At 42.8% G+C, this 16,019-nt stretch overlaps 1 protein-coding gene across 16 annotated transcripts in view; it reads left to right on the top strand.

The window, feature by feature from the left end:
• The window catches only part of sytl2a (synaptotagmin-like 2a), a 218,047-nt gene that overhangs the window by 134,076 nt on the left and 67,952 nt on the right, over window positions 1-16,019 (top strand). For 11 of the 16 annotated variants that reach the window (XM_072476502.1, XM_072476500.1, XM_072476506.1 and 8 more), the window contains one exon: window positions 14,022-14,897. The exons of the other annotated variants lie outside the window; for them this stretch is intronic. In XM_072476502.1, the coding sequence (XP_072332603.1) occupies window positions 14,022-14,897 (876 nt within the window). The remainder of the gene's footprint in view (window positions 1-14,021; window positions 14,898-16,019) is intronic. 16 annotated transcript variants of the gene reach the window in all.

A 16,019-nucleotide genomic window follows, 5' to 3' on the forward strand; every position in this document is an offset into this window, starting at 1 on the left:
GCCACAAATGCTGGCTTTGCCAGCAACACCCATATCCCATGATAGCCCAAGGATAAATTAACAACAAATTCCATTGCCCTTGCAAGAAGGATCGTTATATTGAATGTTCAATGGGCTAACTGAAAGATGACCAGTTTTTCAAAATGTAATTCCCAATCTTACTTTTATTGTAATCCAATAAATTCTCCTATATTCGGTGGTTACTGCATGCCACATAACATGGAAAGTTTTAGCCCTATTTAAACACAATCTTTTAGCTATTCTGAATCCAAAGGTTTGCTTAAGTGAGTGCTATTTTCCTTCCGCACCTTCAAACAATAACTTGCAATAGATGTAGTGCATTTGGATTTCCAAAATGCATTAGGTAAGGTGCCACATACTGCACAAGATATGAGCTTCGATATATATATATTAATGACTTGGATGAAGGAGCAGAATAGTGTGGCTAAGTTTGGTCATGATACAAAGATAGGATGGAAAGCAAGTTGTGAGGAGGATACAGAGAGTCTGCCAAGGAATATAGATAAGTTGAGTTCGGAAACGTTTGTCAGATGCAATATGAGAAAATGTGACATTTTGCACTCACCATGAAGAATGGAAAATGAGAATAATATTTAAATAGAGAGACTGCATAATGCTGTGATACAGGGGGATCTGGGTGCCCAAGTACACGAATCACAAAAATTAGCATGCAGGTATGCCAAGTAATTAGGATGCATTTTGCATGTTGGTTTTATTGCAAAAGGGTGGAGCAGAAAAATAAGGAACTCTTGCTACAACAGTAGAGCATTTTTGCGACTTCAATCGGAATACTATATACTGTTTTGGACTTGCTTAAGGAGATATATTTGCATTGAAAGCAGTTCACAGAAGGATCACCAGGATGATTCCTGGGATAAAGAGGAAAGCTAGAGCAGGTTGGGCCCATACTCATTGGAGTTTAGAGTGAGGTAATCTTATTGAAAAAGATTCTGAGGGGACACAGGAGAGATGCTTAAAATCTGTTTCCCCTTGTGGAGAATTTAGAATTAGCGGGCACAGTTTCAAAAAAGAGGTCTCCTATATAAGTCGGGATAAGAAGGAATTCCACTTTTCAGAGGGTATTTAGTCTTTGGCATTCTCTTCCGTAGACAGCCGTGAAGGCTGTGTCATTGAATGTATTCAAGGCCAAGTTCGACTGATTTTAAGTGACAAAGGAGTGGGGTTATGAGTGCTGGCATGAAAGTGGAGTTAATGCCACAATCAAGTTGGTCTTTGGCGGCACGGTAGCACAGTGGTTAGCACTGTTGCTTCACAGCTCCCGGGACTCGGGTTTGTTTTCCGTCTTAGGTCACTGTCTGCGCGGAGTCTGCACGTTCTCCCCATGTCTGCGTGGGTTTCCTCCGGGTGCTCCGGTTTCCTCCTACAAATCCCGAAAGACGTGCTTCTTAGGTGACTTGGACATTCTGAATTCTCCCTCAGTGTGGCCACTACGGGCTTTTCACAGTAACTTCATTGCAGTGTTAATATATGTCTACTTGTGACACTAATAAAGATTATTATTGAATGGCAGATCAGGCTTGAAGGGCTGACTGGCTCATTCCTGCTCCTATTTCTTATGATTCTTATGATCCTACCTTGAGGGCAAAAGGTTAATAAAAACTATTCCCTCAATTCAGCGACCATGTTCATTGGGATTAAGCTTTATGGGGGGATGCTTTATATGTAACCAGAAGGGGAGTGGATTTGTTTCAAAACTTGGAATAGTTTTTGTGCCTAAAGTTTCTTATCAATGAAAGTTTAAAAAAATATTTTTGATACGTCTTGCACTTACCAGGATGAAGAATGTTCCTGTTGAGGAATGGAATGCTTTTACATGTTTTAAATAATAATAATCGCTAATTGTCCAATATCCCAATATTTTAAACTTTAAACAAGATGCATGCATAGAAATGAATCCAAGTTTTAAAAAAATGTCCACTCTTTTTAAAGGATATCAACATAATTGTCCACATTAAATGCATCGAAACCTGGTCTAGCAGAGTTAGATGCAGAGTAAGCTCCCTCTTAAATAATGAATGATATCTTCTCCCAAGTGAACTCAAATGGACATCCCTTAACAGTCACCATAAAAACACACTCATTCTCAGCAGTAACAATTGCTGAATGAATCTACCAAAAAACAGATTCTTATCCCACAAGTAATATTTGATTTTATATAGGTCCAAAGATTCTTGGGCTGTAATTCCCGACAGTTCCACCAGGATCATGCCTGCTGGTGCCTTTTAGCATTAGCCCTGGTGGAGAATCCAGATTATTTTGGAGGGCATCCTGTGCCTGTGCAAGTGTGGGTGCATTTTGAGCACTTGCTTTTTCCACGTTCCTGTTTATGACAAAGCTAATGAAGAATTATTAAACTGAGTGAAGAACATAACTGGAGTAAAATTGACTTAAAAAAAAAAGAACACTGATAACACATTATAAATGTACGCAGTCGAAAAAAGTCGCTACTTTTAGAAAAATAGAAAGTATGTCTTATGTTCTTAACGCATGTCAGAACATAAATTTGATGAGTTAGATGGTAAGATGATTTGAGCCAGGAGGCTTAAAATTTCTGCTACAGGGCTGGCTGCTATTCAGATATTTCAGCCATGCTTAGAATTTGCCAACTTGTGTCTACCCTCCAGATTTCGAGATTAAAATTATATTTTGTTATGTAATGATAGACTAGCATTGCAATTGCAGTGGTGTTCAATCTAAATTGCTGTGGTGTTCAATCAAGTTAAATATGTGTAATAAACTGATTCATTTTATAATAGTACGTAAAAGGGCAGCACGGTGGAGCAGTAGTTAGCACTGTTGCCTCAAGGCGCCGAGGTTCCAGGTTCGATCCCGGAACTGGGTCACTGATGGTGTGGAGTTTGCACATTCTCTCCGTGTTTGCGTGGGTTTCGCTTCCACAACCCCAAGATGTGCAGGGTAGGTGGATTGGCCACGCTAAATTGACCCTTAATTGGAAAAAATGAATTGGGTACTCTTAAAATTATTTTTAAAAATAATAATTGTACGTAAACTTAAAAAAATAATAATTGTACGTAAACTTAAAATAATAATTGTACGTAAAAGAAAAAGGTTAGAGCGGAATCAGTAATTGGATTTAAAGATTTCTCTAAAGGTTTATTACTTGCTCAACTATTTAAAATTATCCTGATGTTTTTTGTTCTATGTTTGCAAAATTTAAGCAGCATCATCACCTCATTCATATGTTTTGCTTTCCAATTCATCCATTTTCAAAATTGTCTTTTATAGAACCATTTGTTTTCCATTCTCCTTCCCAACTATCATAGCACCTCTTTTATGTTGTGTTATATTCTTTGCAGGAAATGTTCTTGGGAACGAGAATTGTTTGGGTTCATAAAATAGTATTGATCAATGATTTGGGTGATTTGTCTTTGAACCATTGCCTTTTTGTCATGTCACTAACTATGCTATCTCAAATCCTCAGTCATTTAAAAATTGAAACATTTGAAATACATAGCAGCGAGACATTAATTAAAAAAGAGTGTCCATATTTTCATTTTTTCCCCCCCATCCTTGTTCAAGGTCAGAACCAGAAATTAGGAACCATTGTATTATCACATGTGGCCTAGTATTGCAGGTTTTGAGGCTCACTCCAGAGACCTTTACACACAAATCTAGGCAGACACTAGGTACAGTACTGAGTGCTAAACTGTTAGATGAGCCGTTAAACTTGTTGTATGATGATTGTGACTGGCTAAGGAAGGTTCTGGAGACATAGGTATGTCTGAACAAAAACTGTTCATTGGACAAACATAATTATTTTACAAGATATGCAAGACTACATGATTTGCTCATCTAAACCATGAGCTTTCTCCTGTTAAACTCTTGGTCAAATGACTCCCTCTTACATCATGATGATGTGATGCATAATAACAGAGAAGGTAAGAATTATGGACTGTTGATGACTGGGAAAATTGGAACAGTGTTATCGTCTCTCACTCAAGTAGGTTAGTGTAGTTTGATTTCTTTTGGCTTTTGGGACAATTCTATAATGTTTGCTTTCCATAGTTGTTTCAAGTTGCAAATTACTTTTTCCGGCCTGTCGATGTTTCTCCACAAACCAATTTCTGCTCAACAGAAGTACATTAGTGGTAAGTCTTCCCATGGAGTGCAGCATGACTGGGGGAATTGGAGACCACTGAGAGCAGGGCTAGCTACTAGAATTGGCAGTAGGAGGAACAAGAGAAAGGCAGCCGGCAATTGAAACAGCCCCTTTCTGCCCGGCTGTATATGGAGAACTACTTTGAGTGAGATACCGGGAGCACTATTCCAATTTCCCCAGTCATCAATCCACACCTCTTCCTTTTCTACTGTTGTGCATCACATCACCGTCCTGGTCACAGTGCAAAAATGAAATCCTTACTACAAGTATTTCAAACTAGATTTACAAATGAAATCAAGCTTTATTGCATTCTGCATTATGTCCTCCATTTTCTTTTGCTTGTCTGGTTGCTCTACACAATGCACTCCAGTGGCTGTAGCCTGGGTGATAGAGGGCTGTTGACTTTATGTGGAGGAGATTGCCAATGGCCTTGGGAGATGACCACAGGCCCAGAAGACCTGGCTTAGACTGCACCATCTTGACATGGGCTGCAGCAGTTTGACCTGACTGGCTGATGGGCTAGAGCAAGGGCACTTGCAAATTAGCAAGGGTGGGTGCAGTAATACTGTGATCCTGGAAGAGGTCAGCGGATTCATATTCCATGGATCTACTGTTGCTGAGGGGTAATGCTTCACCAATGCTAGTAATATGAAGGGGAGCCATTACTAGACTGCTGTGATACCCTGCAAATCCTTTGCACACTGTAATCCACAGCCAAGATGGCAGCAGTCTGAGCTTGCATGGCAGCAGGCTAACCTTTCTTGCCAACAGTTTGGGCTTCCAATGCAACATTCAGACATAACGTGGCTGCTGCCGTGGTGCTGCGCTTGGAAGCTGAGATATTAGCTTTCAAACACTACACAATTGCACTTATATTGAGTTGACCATCACTTGCATGCAGGAAAGAATGGGCTATGCATAAAACCCTGTGGCAGTTGGAGCTGGAGTCCTCTATACTCCTTCACATTGAGCACAGGCTTTCAATTAAAGGTTTCAAGGTGCATACACCTCTGCATTCTTCTGTCACCTTCTCCATTGAAGTCCTCATTCGAGTCCTTTGGGAAGAACTCCTCAGGGTCACCTCCCTCTGGTGTGCTGGCACTAGCTGTAGGCCACTTGTGTCATGCACCTCGCCACATGTAGACCCTGCCTACTGTGGTATCCTCAAATTATGCAAAGGGTCAGTATCTGAGCTGGTGGCTGAGTGTGTGGAATTGAGTGGTGTACAGTTATCTTCGTTACCATTTTGTTGTTCCTCCACTGTTCAGTAAAGTTACATTTGTTGTGTATCGGAAAGGAGAATGGCACAAGTGGCAGGAGGAGGGAGAAGTGTTGCTAACTTCTGGTTGGTTCAGTTGGCTCTGTTTTATAACCTTTGCTCTCGAGTCGCCAGGTATCTTTATGATACTGCCACGAGGTTCAAGTAATGATCAATAACTCAACACACCAGTTAGTAAGATTCAAATCAAAGCACATTTATTTTACACAGTAATCGCTACTCATGCACAAATTCTACTTCTAAGCGACTTCTACAACTAACAGGCCTATACTTGGCTTCGGACTGGCCCACCAGGTCAGGGGAACAAATGGCCTTTCGTTCGGATTCTGAAACTGCGGGATTCAAAGCCGGTATGGACTGGTAGATAGGAACGCCTATCTCGTAGCGAGCGTCGACTTGAGACTTACCTCAGTGATGCGGCAGCTGCACAGTTCACTCTCAAGGGTTGGTTCGCGTTGCTGAGTGACCCTGTCAAGAAGAACGATTTGAACTTGGGGGCTTAACTTTATAGTCCCCAGGGGCTTTCCGCCTTTCGTTCTAGGTGATTGGGCTTCGTTCCAATCGTTTGGTTCGATTTCTCCAATACTGGAGCGGTTCCCTGATCGATGGGCGGTCTTGAGGTGTCCGTTAACCTCTTTTGTGTTGGCTGCTGCTGGCGCCGGGGAGTCTGACTTGGCTTTGTTTATCTCAAATGTTGAGATTGTTCCCGGGGATTGCTCATTAGTATGTAGATTGCTGCTACATTATTATGCCGATGGTCACTGGTATCGATGCTGTCTGGGCTTTTGCAGAGTTTAATACACAGTAACTTGCACCTGCCAGTTTCTGCCTGTATTGGCTGAATTTCCCTTCAGCCTTTGCTGTTCTCCATTTTAAATCGGGACTTGGCCAACTCGGGTAGCTATAGAAGTCAGAAAGGAGGCAGTGTGATGAGAGGGAAGATTAAGTAAAAGGATTGTGATGGCTTGAGACATACACTGGAGGGTTCCAGTGCTTAACAAAGGGGTTTATTGAAGAAAGGCAAAGGCTGTAAAATAACAGACACAGAACACAATACAACAGGTCTTAACACTTCAGCTCCCTGGACAACACTACCTGGGACCCTGCTCTCGGGGCCCCGCACACAAACTCCCTATTGGCCGGGTTCGTGCACACCTGTGGGTTTGGCCACAATTCACGTGGTCTGGCACCCTAAGGGGCCACGCTACCACATCCCTACCCTGTTTCCCTACAATAGGCTCCGCACCCTTCTGGGCAATTGAATTGTCAACAATCTGTGTCACTTCAGGAGGAGGCACCACCTCAATGACAGGCGAACTGGCCTCATCGGCCTTGACCAGTGCGGCTGGTTGAGCAGAATCAGGAGTCCATGGCTTCCCTTACCTAGATCGAGTTCCAGGCGTGTTCACTATGCTGGTGGGACTTGTTGACTCCAGGTTGGTGTCGCTACCCACGACTCCTTAAGTGGTCGATGTGCTTTTTAAAAAATTGAGTACCCAATTTATTTTTTCCAATTAAGGGGCAATTTAGTGTGGCCAATCCACCTACCCTGCACATCTTTGGGTTGTGGGGGTGAAACCCATGCAAACACAGGGAGAATGTGCAAAATCCACACCGACAATTACCCAGAGCAGGGATTGAATCTGGGACCTCAGTGCCATGAGGCAGCAATGCTAACCACTGCGCACAATACAACAGGTCTTAACACTTCAGCTCCCTGGACAACGCCACCGAGCTGCCCACAATCGATGTGCTTTCTGACGGTCTTCCCATTAAGGTTGACCACACAAGATACCAGTCATGACTGGGCCATAACTTGTCCTGCTAACGAAGGCAGACCTGAAGTTTCATGTACCAAAACCGGGTCTCCCACCCAGAATACCCTGTTGCCCCTCTGCTCTGATGCTGACTCTTCTGGGAGGCCTCATGTGCCTCTACCCTCCCCTTAAATTTGGAAATACAAGATCCAACTGGATTCTCAACCCGACAGCCCATGAGCAGTCAAGCAGGTTTGACCCCTGTGGTGGAATGAGGGGTTAGTTGTACAAGAACAAAACTTTACCAACTGCGGGAAAAGTGGTTTACCCGACTGCATTCTCCTCGCGTTCTAGAAAGTCTGAATGGCCCTCTCAACCAGACTGTTTGGGGCTAGGTGGCAAGGGGCTGTCCTTGTGTGACGTATGCCATTTGCTCACACAAAAACCTGGCAATCATCGCAGTAAAGGGGGTGGTATTGTCCAAAACGATTGATTCTAGAAGCCCATGAATGGCAAACGTTTATTGAAAGACATCCACCATGACCACCAAGGTCTTGGTCCCCATCTTTCAAACCAATAACTACTTGAAGTGAGCATCCAGCAGGGCTAAAACATCTTTCCCATAAAAGGGCCCGCGTAGTCAACATGGATCCTGGTCCAAGGGTGACCTAGCTATTCCCAAGGGCGAAGAGTGGTGGACAGCAACAAGGATTGTTGAATTTGGCAAGAGTGACTGTGTTGCACTAATTCTTCAAAGGCTTTATCTATGCCTGGTCACCAGACATAGCTGCGTGGCAGCATCTTCATTTTTGACTGCCCTGGGTGGGTGCTATGTAACTCTTGAAGAAGGGGACTCCCTGGTTGGAGGTGGGAAAACCAGTCATGATCCGCACAGAATAATGTCATCTTCACGTGTCAGCTCATCCTGGTGGGTGAAGTGGAATCTCAGCAGTTCAGACTTCTCGTAATGCCACCCAGTCTGTATGATTTTAACCTTTGAAAGAATAGGGTTTCTTTGGGTCCAGTTGCAGATGTGCCGAGCGGACACTGTCTAGGAAGTTTAAACCCAAAATGATCTCCTGGGGTGCTGTGGTGGCGGAATGCTCTTTGGTAGGAGCAGGCAACTAGATGCATCCCTATTAGTAATTTGTGTCCCAGGCCGGTGCTGTAATGCTGCCAGTAGTAAGGCCCAATGTTGCACCCTGAGGCTATAGGCAGTATGAGCTTATCTTCCCTTAAAAGACCCAGCAATGGTTATGTTGAACTGTCAACCATACACATATTGATGCAATTTCTTCACACTGTGTGTAACCGTTAAGCCCTCCTCCTTAATCTGGGCATTGTTTCATTCTGCTCTGAAAGGGCCCTTGAGGCAAAGGCAATGGGGTTCTCTGAACCATCTCCCATTTTGTGGGCTAAAACTGCCTCTATATTGTAAGGGGATGCATCATATGTACACCTGATTGGTGGGCAGCACGGTGGCACAGTGGTTAGCTCTGTGCATTACGGCGCCGAGGTCTCCGGACCCATCCCGGCTCTGGGTCACTGTCAGTGTGGAGCTTGCACATTCTCCCCATGTTAACATGGGTTCCGCTTCCACAACCCAAAGATGAGCAAGGTAGGTGGATTGGCCATGTTAAACTGCCCCTTAATTGGAAAAAAATGAATTGGCTACTCTAACTTTCTAAAACAAAAGAAAGCGGGTCAAAATGCAATAGGAGATTTGAAGACTGTAATGCTTGCTTCACAAGTGGGAAGGCTCCCACTTGGGGCTCGCTCCATTGTCATTGCTAATTCTTCCTGAATAGCTGGTTTAATGATGCCAATGTTGTGGCTAAACTTGAAACGTTATCCATCAGAGTTTCAGCATGGTTTTAGGAAGGGTAAATCATGTTTGACTAATTTGCTTAGAGTTCTTTGAAGATGTAACAAGCAAAGTGGATAATGGGGATCCTGTAGAAGTAGTTTATCTGGACTTCCGGAAGGAGTTTGATAAGGTCCCTCACAGGAGGTTAATTCACGGTTAGATCACATGGGATTAGGGGTAATTTATTAGCTTGGATCGAAGACTGGCTGACAGACAAAAGACCAAGTCGGGGTAAATGGGTCTTTTTCTGGATGGCAAGATGTAAATAGTGGGGTGCCACAGGGTTCGGTTCCTTGGGCCCCAGCTATTTACAATCTATATTAACGACTTGGATACAGGGATAGAAGGTTCCATAGCCAAATTTGCAGACAACACAACAGCTGAGACAGTAAGTTGCAATGAGGAAATGAGAACCTTATAAATGGATGTATATAGGTTAGGAGATTGGGCCAAAATGTGGCAGATGGAGTTCAACGTGAATAAATGTGTGGTTATGCGCTTTGGTCAGACAAATGGGAAGGCAACATATTACCTAATCGGGAAGAGACTTTGGAGTGCTCAGTTGCATAGGGATCTGGGGGTCTTTGTTCATGAGTCTCTGAAAACTAGCATACAGGTGCAGCAGATAATAAAGAAAGTGAATGGAATGTTGGCATTTATAGCTAAAGGAATAGAGTATAAAGGTAAGGAAGTGTTGTTGCAACTGTACAAAATATTGGTGAGGCCGCACCTGGAGTATTGTGCACAGTTTTGGTCCCCTTATTTCAGGAAAGATGTAGTGGCATTGGAGGCAGCTCAGAGGAGGTTCACTTCGTTGATTCCAGAGATGAGGGGTTTTGTCCAATGAAGAGAGATTCAACAATTTAGGCATATACTGTCCAGAATTTAGAAGAATGAGGGAGATCAAATTGTGGTATATAAGATGATAAAAGGTATGGATAAAGTAGCCATGGAGCGGATGCGTCCTCTTATGGGGCATTCTAGAATGAGAGATCATAGTCTTAGGATAAGAGGTAGCAAATTTAAAACGGAGTTGAGGAGAAACTACTTTTCCCAAAGAGTTGAGTCTATGGAATTCTCTACCCCAGAATGGGTGGATGCTGGTACAGTGAGTAAATCTAAGGAGGAGTTAGACAGATTTTTGATTAATGGGTTGAAGGGTTATGGAGAACAGGCTGGGATGCTGGAGTTAAGGCCAGGATGAGATCAGCCATGATCGAATGGCGGAGCAGACTCGATGGGCCAAATGGCTAAATTCTTCTTCTATATCTTATGAACTTATGAAATGAGCCTTCCATAATAGTTGAACACACCAAGGAAGGACTTAAACTCGCTGCCATTTTTGGGTGTGAGGATATCCCGTATGACGTGGGTTTTTCTTCGGTGGTGCAACCCGTCGCATAAATGCAAAATCCTAGATACGTCAATTCTGAGGCATGAAAGGTGCATTTTCATGTTCTAGGCACACCCCTGCATCCTGAAACTTCTTTAATACTGCCTCTAGGCATGTGATCTACGGGTGTTGTGCCAGTGACTAGCATGTCAACAAGGTAAACCATCTCCTGGGAATTCTCCATGAAAAGAGATTTTTCATCATCCGCTGGAAAATAGTGCATGGTGAAGCGAAGTAGAACAGCAGACTGGTATACTGGAAGACGCCTTTTTGGATATTGCTTGTAGCAAACTTCAGACTCCTCGTCCAACTCTAGTTGCTGGTAGGCGTGGCAGAGGTCCAGTATTGATTGGATAAGGCCGCCCGCCAGCTTAGAGTAGAGGTCTTCGATTGGGGGAATCGGATACCAATCGACCTGGGCAGCCTGATTTATGGTCAGCTGATAGTCCCTGTCATTAGACCCCAGATCATTTGATAAGGATTTGTGGGGACTATCAGTGCTGCCCACTCTGAAAAATGTACCGACTTGATTATTCCCGGCTCTTCCAATCTCTTTGGCTCTGCTTCAACCTTCTGTTGCAATGTGTATGGCACTAGTCGAGCTCTCTGGACTTGGGCGTCAAATCCGGATTGACACACATCTTGACTTTTGAAGCCTATAATCCGGCCCAGTTCCTTAAGGAAGATTCGTACATCGTTAGGAAATCTTGGAGGTTGCGGGTGGATATTTTGAAGATTTTCAGCCAGTTGAGCAGAATCTCCTGTCACTTCCCATCAGATTGGGTCCATGCCATGCCATGACAACCAAAGGCTGAATGGCCTCGTGACCTCTGCAGGCCACTGGGGTATTAGCTGTCCCGAGGAACTTGTTCAAAGTTTGGCTGGAGTACTCTTCAAGCTTTCCCATAACAGCCTCCCCGAACAGGCGCCGGAATGTGGCGACTAGGGGCTTTTCAGCGTAACTTCATTTGAAGCCTACTTGTGACAATAAGCAATTTCATTTCATAGCATTCCCGCACAAAGGTATTGGAAAGTCTGCTCCCCACTACAGTTACTGAAGCTCCGGTGTCAACTTCCATTTTAAGGTGTTTACCCTTAAGACACTTTCAAATGGGGCCATCTTATTCAATTGGACTGAATTCAACTGATACATTGCTTGCTCTTTAGAGCTGTTCTCCAATATGTTCAGAGGTGCTGTGGACTACTGCGGCTGCTGTTCCTTTTTCATTGGCTGCTGTTTCATTTACATTGCCATGCGAGGCAAAGTGTGCCAATGTGCTTGAATGTGCCCCCTTCAGTTGCATTGAAAGCACATGAGAAACATGACCGGTCTCCAGGGGATGGTATCCCCTGTAGCGGTCCACCATGGACTTGGGTTGACGCGGTGACACCCTCCCAATCCTTGGGTTCCAGTCCAGTGCCGAAGACTGTGTCTGGTTCTCTGTGCTTGTTGATCCTGCCGCTCCAAATGTGATTAACATCACCTTCAACCATGCTTTAGAACTCAGTGGCACCTTTTTTGGTGCACTCCAATGCCTGAGCTATCTCTAGTCACTTTTCCAATGTCATTGCAGTCTTCACCAGAAGCTTCTTCTGGATATTAAGGTTATAGATCCCATAAACCTGACGATCGGGCAACGTGTCACTAAGTGTAGTCCCAAACTCTGTGCTCGGCAAGCTGGAGAAGCCTGGCTATGAAGGCTGCGATGGACTCTTCATGGTCCCTGACAGCAGATTTAAATTTAAGACATTGAGGATAATCGAGGGCAATCATTAAAACACTCTTTTTAACAGATTTCATCTAGTCAAAGGTTTTCAAGTCGGGTGCCTTTGGGGACATGAGGGTCCTAATCAAATTATACATTTGGGGCCTGCAAACAGTGTGGTAGTATGCATTAGGGCTCATGTGGGACTGTGAAGCCGCGATGTCATTGGCTGACAGATCCCGGGTCCTGGTTGGCTGTTGACCTCTAGCTCCGCCCTGAAGGCGGAGTATAAGAACCAGGAGTTCTCCCCCGCAGGCCAGTCTGCTACTGAACTGCGGGGAACAAGTCACGCTTAATAAAGCCTCATCGACTTCATCTCTATTCGTCTCTCGTGAGTCTTTGTGCGCTACAAACAGTTAGAAGTATCACCTTCTGCATGTCTTCGCCTATAATCCCGTTCACAGTAAAGAAATAACGGAGCTGTTCGATGCACTGACTCCAACCCACAGCCCCTTGGTCAAACGGATCTAGGTTCCCGATCATAGGCATTTTCATTCACCATTTAAATGATTCTGACTCTTACTGGAGCTTCTCTATTTTCTTAGCTGTTCCTTCTTCACTGCCTCAATTCGCGACGCATGTCAGCTGCGATCAATAATTTTTACCTCATCACCAAGGTGGTGGCCCAAGACATTCACTGGAGACTTCCAGTAGTTAACAAAGGGGTTTATTGATGAAAGGCAAAGGCAGTCAAGTAACCCTGGTCCACCCTTCCTGGGGTCCTGCTTCCAGAACCCCGCGCAAACTCTCTCGTTTGTGGTTCACATATACCCGTGGATTGGCCCCAAGCCGGTCATGTCGTCTGTGGAACCCAAGGATGTTCAGTGGTTTCAGTCCCGCTGCTGGCCATGAGCTAAGCAATTGTCACTTCCAGTACTGTCATTTCCAGATGGTGCCTGCATCTGCATGTTGTGCATCACCTTGTGCTGCAAGAGAGGGAAGTGTGGATGTGTACCACTGACTGTCTTCTAATCTATTTGGCTGATCTAGCTGACATAGTTGAATAGCTGGCATTACATTCATGCTCTGAGATATGGATGTTTGCATAAATTCCAAGAATGAGAGTACAGGGAAGCCTATGTCAGGTATGAGTCATGATTGAAAAGGATTGTTGGAGGTAAGTGAAGGGGTGTGGTGAATTTAACTTTCAGTCAATGGGTGCAGAGTAATTAGCTATCACTCCTTGCACCTATTTTTCAGGGCTATCCAAACTGTCCCTTAAAGTGTTTCACTTTATAACCCCAATGTTTTATTTTCCCAGTTTTCATACAAATATTGTCTATTTTATAAATGAGCCACTTTTAAGTGTGCAATTTAATTGAATGTTTGTCTAAATGTCTATTGGTCATTCAAGTAACTGAAGTTTTGAAATGGAAATTAGACAATATTTCATGAAATTTTCCAGTTTCAAATACTAATTCATTGTTGCATTTCCCACCGACATTAACAGTTGGAGGTAATGCATGATTAGAAAGAATGATTTCATTTCTTTATATAGCTGCTGTAACGTTTTACATTTTTTTTTTTTTACATTTTCTGCATGGTTTTAATTGATTGCCATTGATTAATTTGGACTGACATTTATCCCTTCTCGCTGAATTTTGGGTTGAGGAAAATTCTGTTTTACGATGTAGTTTTTAAAAAAAACATGTGTGGATTTTAAATGTACATATTAACCTTGATGTACAATTGTTTTAATCTCTTAAAAATTTAGCCATTTGGATGTAACTTAGTTTCTATACTGTAGTTGTTGAAATTGTTTTATCCTTGCCCTTGTATACCCTTGTTTTCTTCCAGAGAAGTTATCTCATCCAAAGGATAATGTTTCCAGATTACATTCTCCCTCAATTGAATTTCTTGAAATTAAGAAACCATCTTCTGCAGTGGATGATAATTGTTCGGAAAGACAGAAAGTGCCATCGCAAAGGACGAATTCATCCAAACTGCAAGAGTCTGTGACGAAAAGTGATCAACTTCATACTGCATCAGGTCGGAAAAATTGGAATGGTTTTAATGGCAACTCCACAACCCCTAAAAGCATCTTGAAACGTAGCCCAAGTTCAAGCTCCAATGACTCTGAAATTCTACACATCAGTGTTCAGGATTCAAAGAGCAAGATACCTGTCTCTCCGCAAACCATTCCAGAAGGACAAACCAAGACTAATACAGCTGTGAAAAATGAAGATTTCTTTACACCCAATAGTCTTGAAAGGTCGAAGCAAGTCCGATTCTCTCCAAATGTGGATGAAAAGAAGATATCCCAGTCACTAGAGCCTCATAATGCAAATGGAGCTTCCAAAGACTCTTTTCTGGACACTGATTATTTAGAGGAAACAGATAAAGAAAATACAGACAGAATGAGCAATGCAGAAGAAGATGAAAATCCACATAAGGCCAATGTGTTTTCTGATTTGCATCGTTTATCTTCTCCTTTACAAACAAACCCATTATACCTGAACCAAGGTGATGATAACATTATGTCCAACTTGGACTTTCAGTCCATCCCAGCAACAAAATCAAATACAATAAATGATACAAATAGTCACTTATCAAGTAACGGCTCTGGTTTGCTTACTAATCAAGTCCCTGAAATGGGCACAGGTGAGATACTAATGGAAAAGGAAGCCAACAGAAGATTGAATCCTGCACCAAATCCATCCTTTCACAATGTTGGTAAGATGGCTATTAAGGAAAGAAAATATTGCCAATCAGAATTGTACCAATCATTCTGTTTTCTACTGGTGGTATGATTACATATTGATTTTTATCTGTTCAAACTACAACGTTCTTCTTTTAGCTTCACCACATCTAATATTCTAGGTAATTGTTCTGCAATCATTTTTGGGGGGAGAAAATGTAATACAAAATATGTCCATTGCAACTTATTTCTTTGAGGACAGTGAGAATACCATGATAGTTTCTAAATAAACTCCTCTATTAGGATATCCTGCATAAACATTTAATCACTTGACCAACAACTTTCATTTGCTAATCACTAGTTATTTAGGCTACATTTAAAAAGAAATAGACAGTGGAGCTTGAAGGAAATAAATCTTAAAATAGACATAAGAAGGAAGTTAATGTTAAATCACTTAATCTCCATCTTTTGCACATATTTAAACAGAATTTGCATATGAATTAGAGCGGCTCAATATTTTTGGAACAGTATGATAGACCAGGCAGAAAAAACTCATAGGACTTGGGGGGCCCCCAAAGATTGCATTGCTTATCTGGAAACTGACTTTTGGGACCAGCAATGAAGTACATTCTGCATGCACCTTCAATCTGAGATGAAACCTTTGTCTGGCTAGGCTCAAGCTGAATGGCAGACTTTGCATGTAAAGCTAATCTTGTCCATGTTTTGTATCCAGTTAAATGAGAGACTTAGTTTATCACTGGCTATGGAACTGTAGTGAATAATGAGGCAATATGCTGGAGTTGGGGAAATTTTGCATACCCTGATTTAAATGCAAGCTTGTAGTTTTATGGACACCTTAAAACACTTTTTGTTTGTTTTATGTACTTTATGCTTGGGGCAGGATTCTCTACGCAATATGCAGCAGAAGAGGCAGCCCACCATTGGCTGACGGCGTGGTCTTCTGGTCCCCTCGTTGTCATTTCCCATTGAATGCAGCCCTTGCCACTGGGAAACCCGCGGTCCCAACAGCATAAATGGTGGCCAGAAAACTCCAGCCTATCCTTTTCATGTTTATTTTAAAATTAATTTCTCCAATTTAGATTCTTGCATTTGCCACTAGCAGCAACTTTCAGCAATAACCCTGACATGGTTCTTTT

This window comes from Scyliorhinus torazame, chromosome 15 (genome assembly GCF_047496885.1).
Source record: "Scyliorhinus torazame isolate Kashiwa2021f chromosome 15, sScyTor2.1, whole genome shotgun sequence".
NCBI classification, from domain to species: Eukaryota; Metazoa; Chordata; class Chondrichthyes; order Carcharhiniformes; family Scyliorhinidae; genus Scyliorhinus; species Scyliorhinus torazame.